This window comes from Ambystoma mexicanum, chromosome 4p (genome assembly GCF_040938575.1).
Source record: "Ambystoma mexicanum isolate Mex_15411 chromosome 4p, UKY_AmexF1_1, whole genome shotgun sequence".
Lineage (NCBI taxonomy): Eukaryota > Metazoa > Chordata > Amphibia > Caudata > Ambystomatidae > Ambystoma > Ambystoma mexicanum.
This window is the reverse complement of record NC_090927.1, coordinates 997,038,489-997,047,988: the sequence shown is the minus strand read 5'-3', so window position 1 is coordinate 997,047,988 and position 9,500 is coordinate 997,038,489. Positions and strand designations below refer to the sequence as shown.

The 9,500-nt window shown below is 44.6% G+C and overlaps 1 protein-coding gene across 2 annotated transcripts in view; it reads right to left on the bottom strand.

Moving 5' to 3' along the window:
* Positions 1-802: 802 nt before the first annotated feature.
* The window catches only part of ATG5 (autophagy related 5), a 1,002,579-nt gene continuing 993,881 nt past the window's right edge, over positions 803-9,500 (bottom strand). The window contains exon 8 of one of the 2 annotated variants that reach the window (XM_069606579.1): positions 803-1,637. In XM_069606579.1, the coding sequence (XP_069462680.1) occupies positions 1,492-1,637 (146 nt within the window). In that variant the 3' untranslated portion in view covers positions 803-1,491. The remainder of the gene's footprint in view (positions 1,638-9,500) is intronic. The other variant, XM_069606580.1, reaches the window with a different exon arrangement.

The window sequence follows — 9,500 nt, the reverse complement described above, 5'->3', positions numbered from 1 at the left end:
CTGCGTGGTTCACTCACTCACACTAACACAGCAAGACCTACGCGTGAACCATATAACTAGCAACGACCTCCTTTTGCAACCAGCCTACACGGTGCACCAGTACTTCTGGTCAAACACCAGTCCCACTTGGCCACTGGTTAACACTGAGCAGTAAGTCATTCAGCAATGCCAGTAAAGAACCCAATAATTTCTGTCATAAGTTGTACCTCTCGCTACTTTCTCCCACTGGTAGTCCAATTCCAAGCCCCCAAAATGTCAGTCTTCCAAACATTCCATAAAGAGTTGAGAAAACTATCGCTGCACAGTCAGATCTAAAGGACTGCAAAGGGACCTTGGCCAAGTTTCCTGCTGGTCGAAATTTTGAGTGGCATTGTAATTGAAACATTTGTCCTATGATGGATCTTGACAATGTCGTTAAGCAAGTACAGGATCTTCAAACGTCCAGCCAGATATGGGGAGCTGGAACACATGTGTTAAGAGAGCCAACTACAGGAGGCCAAGATGAGAAGATCGGTGCTCATGGATTCCAGGAAAGAAGCCGTTGCAGTAGTAGTAGCAGGGAACCACATCCGTTAGGGTTTAGGTAGAGAGGAACATCACTTAGGATTGTAAGGTAGAGAGGAAAACTAAACTACTGTATCGAGGCCAAGAGGCCAAGACAAGTTGACGCTGTCTGCTTCGTGTGTGACCTTAAAATCATGCATTGGTGAAGCATTGGCACCTCTATGCCGCAAGCCAGGGGATGGAGCAGTGCGAGGATGTAGACCTGTGGAGACCAGAAATAAAGAATTACAATGCTAAGTCCCAAGACGAATGATGCATTTTTACTGAAAATTAGTATGAATGAGGACACATAGAATAGTGCTAGTCTAATGCATAGTTTGTGCCTTACGACAATTGGCGTAATGGACGCGGTGGTGCTTCCAAGTGAAAAACCTATGGTCTGAAAAACCTATGGTCTGAGGGTGAAATGACTCATCTTACCAAAATAAAAACAACGGTTTTTGCCTATGCTATCAGGCATACTGTAAACATCACATTCGTAAACAGTGATGACTGCACATATATTTCCTCTTTTACAAAAAATGATGTCATCTTGCGTCGTTGCAGTTTGGTTCCTTCAGTACAGTTTTCGGAAACATTGAAAGTTTTAAATTTATCTCCACGTTGCACCCATAATTATGCTAAGAAATTCCCCCCGTTTGCTAAAGGAAGTACACATCGAGTGGTCTGCAAGTTTCCGAGTGGCTCCTCGAGTTGCAGGCGTTTCATCTTCGCGCGAGGAGAGCAGGCTCTCAGTGGTCCTGTGGAGACGGCGCTGTTGCAGCGGAGGTTTGGTGACGCCGGTGCAGAGACTCGCTTGCGATGGAAAGTCCTTCTTCCTGTGTGGCTTGCAGCAGCACACGTTTTTTGGGTCGGCTTAATCCACCAAGAATGAGAAAAGTCAAAAAAAGTCCGACATGCCCCAGGTTGAGAGAAGAGTTTGTGCGGTCAGTCCGAGTCCGTGGGCTGGGGAATCACGCTGATATGAAGGAAGTTGTCGGGATAGCTCAGATGTTCACTTAGCCACTGGACTGGCGTCTCCAGCAGGGGCTCAATGCCATGGATCACCAACTGAAACTTCTTCACGCCATCTGCTAAAAATGGAGATGAAAAAATGATCAGAATTCTTAGGTTCAAAAAATGCAAGCACAAGATTAGTGGTTCCTAAAGTGCCACGTGAGTTGGTTTTGCTGCACCTGACACATACAACACACATTTTAACACTGGGAGTTTCAAAACCATTTTAAATCTGTGGCGGCAGGCACGAATTTACAAGTTTCATACAGGCCTAAAAACAGACCATTTTTTGTTTTTTTATTTGTTTACGTTAATGGAAGGCTGGGAATAAAATCTCCTAATCGCACTGCATCTGCTGAAGCCATACCCATTTGCCTGCCACAACAATAGATCCGACACCTCTATGCAGTATTGTTGATAGTCTCAATGGTTTTAATGGTGGAGGAAGTATGGATCTGGCTTCTGTTTTAAGGCCTCACTACTAACACTGACACTACAAGCGCTGAAGTAGCTCTAAGCAAGATACATTATGGCATGATGATCCAAGAGATTTCTACCAAGTCTAACTTAATTGGAACTGACAATTCATCTCAATGGGCCCTTTGTGATCTGGTTTACAGTCCAGCCGATGGAAGCAACAATCCAGGGCTCAGCCTGGTTAATGACTCCATCCAGCATGGTGCCAAACCCCTTCCTGGCTGCACACCACCGGGGAGACTTAGGGGACTCCTCCTCCTCCCCCCGCAGAGCCAGTTGAGAATGGGCCTGGATCTGGATATGGGAAGAAACCCCTGGTCAGTCTCCACTGGGTCCTGCTGCATGGAAGGGGACAATCACACAACCCCTTTCTAAAGAACCCGTCCACAAACAAGAGAGCCCGAAGCGTGCTGTTGGCAGGCCCAAAGTTCTAGAAAGCAAAAACAAAAGCTTCACTTTGTCCAAAATCTATTTCATTCACACACCAGTAGTAACATTTGTCTTATACTAACAGTCTAATCTGTGGTTTCAGGGAAGTCACTTCAAAGCCCGGGGAGTCTCTGTGAACTCCAGAGAAACATGATAGAAAGTTGCCTTCTTGTGCTTTGCCAACCGCCGATTTCTCAGCATGCGAGACACAGTTACACATTCACGGTCTCCAGGGGTAGCATTGCTTTGCTGATGATCACATGTGGCAAATTTACATCAAGTCGGCATTTCCCGTTTGTTCAGGGCATGTTAAAAGCTTACAAAGAGTGTTTTAAAGCTACAAATCACACACTGCGGAAATAGGAGAACTGGAGACTGCACAGGCACAACTAAAGAGTGGCAGGAAAGGAGGAGTGGAATCTAATACGGCATACAGGCCAAATGAAGGCTACGTCTGGCCCCCTCGGCCCAAAATGAGGCCAGGTGGAACCAGAAACGGCAGCCAATCCCAACTCTGCCACAATTACTACACTGGTGCAGACACACACAAAGCGCACTATAAAAGTCATGGACCCCAGTCAATTTGTGCACGTTGTTGGAACAGGAGGCTGGAGTATGAAGGCAGCTGAAGATGAGCACAAGCTGGAGAGAAGGGGGAGGGTTACAGGGGAAAAGAAGCTAATTAGAAAGGAGAAGCAGGAGGCAACATCATGAGGTGGCAACATCAGGTGGCGGGCAGAGTGCAGAGGATGTGACACAAACGGAGGCTGTAACCTTAGGATGTGAAGATGGAGGAGGTGGTAATATCAGCAAGTGACGGTGGTACAGAAGAGGGGGAGGGGAGGTGCAACAACGGGTGGTGAAAGGAAGATTTGAGAGAGGGATGGGAGCAGTCCCACAGTGATAACAGAAAAGGACAGGTCACAGTTAGGCAAGCCCAGAAGTTGGGAGAAGCAATAAGACGGGGGACTGCTAGGTCAAAGAGGTGAGAGGGCAAGAACCACAAGGGGCCCCAGGCAGGACAAACTTGAAAGGGGTAATGTTGCAGCCCTCCCTGCCAGCTCCTCCTCCACTGACCCATCTACTAGCAAGAATACAAGCTCGAATCAATATTGGGGTACAAGACCCTAAAAAGCCTGCAGAAAATCATGCAATGAAAAAGGGTTCGGGAAACCCTAAAGCTTACAACACTCGGGGAACTGAGGAGGGCTGACGGAACACCTCTCAAACACTAAGGATTGTGAAGGAAAATTGCAAGGCGGCAAAGTCGGGAGCCCGGGGTAACGGGAAGAACATTGCGTGAACTTCCCAGAAGCAGAGAGAGAGGAAAACATTCCGAAATCGATCCAGTTCCCATTTAAGTTGGGCCAGTTTTATAATTATTTTTCGTTAATTTGTATTTGTATTTATTAGGTTTATATAGCGCTTTACTCCAAAGATAATCACTTGGAACTTAAATCTATGTTTTGGTGCACTTCTTAGTTCCAACCAGCTCTGTGACAGTGCATTATTTGGAATACCTGGGAGATCCAGGTATATACACGGCCTGGCACTTAAGTCAGCAAGTACATGCTACACAGTTATACAATTTAATTGAACATAAATCACGTAAACTGTATACACCTACACATAAAGTATGAACAAAATAGGATTTAAAATGTAATCCAGATATCAAGCAATGTTTTCTGGTTTCATCAAAAATAATAACCTATATTTATATGGCACTTGTTGCCACTGCTTTGCCATTTCACAGCGCCATAAACATTGCTAAACCAATTTAGGTGCTACTCACTTAAAATGCAATGAGAACACATTTCGTCAAATCCTAGTGTGTCACACTCAACCGCAGCTTTTAGATGGAAAAATAAGTGCAATTAATTTAAAAAGCAATGAAAAAACACTGGCATCACCAACTGATAAATGCCTCCAATCAGTGGAAATGTACCTTCTCCAACATAGTTAACTAACCCCGACAACTGAAAACATTCTGTTCCCGCTTAGATAGATTGTAAAGCCCTGTTACTAACACAGATCTCTCCTGCTGTGTATTTATATTTTACAAAGGTGCTGAAGACGCTTCTCTTGAATCTGTCAGTCAGACACATCGTTGAAGGGAAACAGTTTACCAGACATTGCTAAGCTAGTATTAGACCTAGAAAAAAGCCCAAAGTAACCTTGATCACAATCAGGATGATCTGCCTTTTATTCAAGCGTGGGTCCTTAAGGACTTCTCATTCTGCTCCTGCATGCTGCACCCATGTGCTACCAACAGAGCAATGTCTGAACTACTTTCATAGGGAACACTTTCTTCTTGAAAGGGTACAATGCCTTAAACCTGAGGATTTGTTCTCAGGAAATAGTATATGTGCCATGTGAAACCCCTTGAGGGCCCCAAACGGTTTCCATTAATGTTTGATGTTTAAAAGTTCTGATTATGCAAAACAGCGCTTCACATCATATCATGGTCCACTGTGATTCCTTAATATCGTCATCCCATGATATGAGAGATATTGTGAGACTGAGAGGTTGTATTTATTTAAAATAAATATGTGGGAGTGCAGTTTATTGCAAGGAAAGCATTTTAAGTAAGATCTTTTTCGCGTAGAAACTTGGCATATTCAGAGTAGGTGGAGTACGTTGGAAGTAGCTCAAGAGTAAGCCTCCGATTCGCTCTAAATAATTAGCATTAAACCGCATCTAGGTTGTTTGTTAACTCTTCTTCAGATCAATCAACACGTGTGCACAAATTGTGCATCTTGTTTTTGAAAACGTACAAGTCAAGGTATGTCCCAAGAACTAAAAAGGGACATATCCAATCCATACAGTAGGGTTGGCTAGATTTTCAACAACTAGTATTTCAAAGTAGGCATGATGGAAAATGTGCACAGTTTCACGTACAGACGTTTCATATGAGAGATAAGGGGAGTAAGCCTATCTTTCAGTGTTAGTGTCCACATTTCTATAGAGACAGTCAGTATTCGACAAATTATACCCCAGACAGCATATAGAGGCAACCAGCTCAGCTCTTTGCTCACCCGGAGACCACCACGACTTTGGACTTGGAGCAATGTGCCTGCAAATTCTATTATTCTTTAGAGTGTACGAGTGGAATAGATGAAGAGTTTGTTGCAGACCCTCTGAGTTCTATCAAACAGTATGAGGTCATCAGCGAATGCAAGCCAATGTATCCTCAAAAGCCCCATCCTCACAGGGGACCTGTCTCCGGCCTGCCCAATTCCCCAATGTCACTAAGGTAGACATTGAAGAGTACGGGGCCAGGATACACCCCTCTTTTAGACCCAGGTTAAAAGGAATAAATCTCAACAGCGCCCCTTCTTGGTCCAGGCGAATCCTCAAAACTGACTTTTTGTGGAGCAGTGCAATTAATTTAATCAATTTAGGGGGAACATTGTAGTTTGGTCCTCAGCTTAGAACGTACCACAAGCAAAAGTTGAAGACATGCCCAAAGAAGCCATATAGGCATTACCCACCTGACTGTGTTTAACATTGTGTAGCAAGTGTGCCAAGATAGTAGCATTCAGTGGAGTTCACATATTCCGTTTAAAAGCCCACTTGGACGCGTGACAAAATACTAAGCTGGCTCAATGAACTATTCAAGTCTCCTAGAAGAAGGAGAGCAAAGACCTTGCTTAATGAATCAATCAAGGCTATAGGCCTATAATTAATAGGATCAGCCAGATCCCCTTTTAGTATATCGGTATAATAGTCTAATGGGACCAGGAAAAAGCTATATTGTGGGTTTTGAATATTGCATCAAAGTCGGGCTTCAGAAGTCACGACCATAGGACTGGGTCTTTTTTCAGGATAAAAGGTTGAAGTCCATTAGGACCATGGGCTCTTGAAGGTTTTAATTTAGTAATGGCCCATATAAGATCATCCAAGTCCCATGGGCATGCACCAGCAACAATAGGGCCTTCTGTGGGGTCCTGAGACTCAGAGAAGTCAGAAAGTAAGTTACATTTCTTCATGAAGAAACAAACCCACATTTGTTCAGATATACTGCCACCCGTCAGATGCTTAGGATGTCCCGACATGTTAATGCACACCCAAAATTGCCTAGTGTCTGAGGTTATAAGGAGTTTCAGCATTTAGAGATGTCAAAGTTTTTATGACCCTGACAAATAAGCCTCTTTGCACTCAAATAATCATCCTTTTGAAGGCCTCTCTCCCTTAAGGTCTTAATACTCTTGCGTTTATCGTGTTTTATGCCCCAAATGCTAGTGTCAAAGTGGTGAGGGTAGGTCTTATTGATAGAGGCATCATAATCGAAAGATTAACTTTTAAGACACTCAGCAATAAGACTATCCAGCGAATCATACACCACAGAATCCACATAAAGTTCTGTGTCTCAACATATACTGTCATAGAATGCATCACATGAATAACCTATTCTCTCATGCAAGCCATCCATTAACTTTTTACACCTACTATTGTCCCATCTACACGTTAGACCATTTCTATCGGGAACCACTGGGAACAGAGCTGGACAGAGCTCAGGTTTACTAAAGCTAAGTTGCAGAGTAAAGTAGATGATCAAGTGGTCCCACAGAGAGCGGTCATGAAGACATACATTCCCACATTGATTTTTGAGAGAAGAGGAGACAAAAGAAGTCCAGCTAGAATGTTGTCATACCTCTATGCAAGGAGTACATATTGGATGAGCTATGCAAAAGGTGTAACAGATCCCAGTCAGACATAAACAAGTCCAATTTCACTCCCCTCATAATGCTGGTCCGAGTGTGAGAAGAAATGCATGTGGAGTTGTTGTATTTATAGCCTTCGGCGCAGTTTGCGTTGAAGTCCACCCCCAACAATTATCTCATGTTCACGACCCTCCGATAACCAAGAGTCAAATACGTTTTTCAGAAATAGTTGGTGTGTCTCGATAGATTGCTTTGCCAGATTCAAGTACACGTTGACAAGAAGGAATTCTTGGTTTGACTCCAACACCTTAATGCAAACCGCCAGAACTCCCTCCTTTGAGAACCAGAGACCTGTCGTTTAATTTAATGTAATGTCAATAGCTATAGCCAAACCTCCACTCGGTCGATCAGTGTCGGCTCTAGAGGCTCGAAGGCTATAAATACAATAGCACTACTAGTCAATCTTAGCGATGAACATGGTTTCCTGAAAGAAAAAAAATGTTAAAAGTCTGCAGCAACATAGAATCGTTCTACATCCTAGTTAGATTCGTTAGACAACATACGTTCCATAGTAGAACACTTAATTGGTGACGGTTAGGATTGATTCAGGCCTTGCTTTAAAGCTGCAAAGGTTTTAAGAGCCGACTCTATCCAAGACCAGTCCTGACCCTCCTTAGATAAACAGACTGGTTGATTGTCCAAGGGGCCCGAAGGACTGGAGCCACTCTCTGTTAAATGACCTGGTTTCAATTACTTTCGACTTGGAACGGGGAGCAACAAGTATGTCTTGGTTTCCTCTAATGATTTTATTTCAGTAAGATCATTTCCCAAAGAGTGGAAATTACTCTGTTGGCCCCAGACCATGTTCGCAACAATCTCTGAATGGAAATAAGATACCATACGATTGTTATCGACCAGTGGGAATGAGATTAGATCTATATCTTTTGAGTGCAGAGCTCTTAGAGAAGGATTTATTTGGAATATCTCCAGAATCTTAAGCCGATTCAGTCTTGTCAACCCATGTGTGTGTATGTTGGACCCCGCCGTATAATTTTAGATGAATACGATACATTTTGATTCATTGCCCGGCTCTGGGGAATTGCATTTGTCTGGGCCAAAGGAGAGCACTCCAGAGAAGGCAGTTGTGTAGCAAGAAGTAGGTTTGAATCCACAGTAGGTCCTATCCTAGCACCATTACATGTCACTTTGTTATGCACCAACCTCTGATTAAACCTCTAACCTCTCTTAAAGAAACCCACGATAGACCCAACCGTACCGGGTAACTATAGGCCTATCACCAGGGTACCCTTCCTCTTAAAGATACTAGACAAAGCAGCCTATCTGCAAGTTCAACAGTTCCTTGAAGCAAACAATCTCCCCAGTCTCCACCAATCTGGCTTTTGCCCCGGTAATGGAACCCAAGCAGCCCTTTTAGACCTCAAGAACCAAATGGACAACATTAGAGACTCTGGGAAACGAGCCCCACTACTACTCCTCGACCTCTCGGCGGCCTTTGATCTTGTCGACCATAAAACCTCATGCTAACACCTCTCAACCACTGCACACTTCTTGCCCAAAGCGACAGCATGGATCACGTCTTTCCTCCAAGGTAGAGTCATGAAAGTCTTCTCAGACCTTGCATGCGCACACCCCAGCACTATCCAATTGTTACGCTCACCTGGTTCCCACGGGGGCGTCGACCGGAACTGGGCCGCTGTTGTTTCCACCAGCGTGACGTGTAGCGCCGAGATGACTGACTGGACTGGCCTGCTCAGCCTAGTTTGTCTGGCTCGCAGGAATATTCTTCTGCAAAGGAGAAGAGGAATTAACCACCCGCGGAATTGAGTGTCAACCCACCTTCCCCACTCCCGTTGTCTTCCCACAGATCACTCTTGATGTCCCCTCCTTAGTCTCACCTGATGGTTTGGAAGGATGAGCTCTGCATCCTGCGTCGACCGCAGGGGCGCGTTGATGACCAGTTACTTCACTGGCGTAGAGGAATTGGCGAGTTCCAGTATTGACTCTAAAGTCCAATTGTTCATAAGAGTTCAAATGTCTGATCTTCACTCTGTCCGATTCCTTGCAGGTCCACTCGAAGATTTCCAAATGGCAATTGGTAAGATTCAGGTAAGTCTATTGTGGTTTTCCCCTTAGGGGCCGGGGTACGGCGATGAAGCAGAGTTGACTGCGCCGACCCGAGATGAGGTGAGTACCCCCCGTGGTAAATCAGGTAAGTCCTTGGGGGTAGCTTGTACAGCCTTAGAGAGTCCCCTTGCTCACCTTGCTGTCTTTGTCTCCTTAGGTGTCGGAGGGCGGCCGCGAGATGGAGAGAGCGTGATGGAATGCTGAAGTACCGCCAAGCAGGCGAGT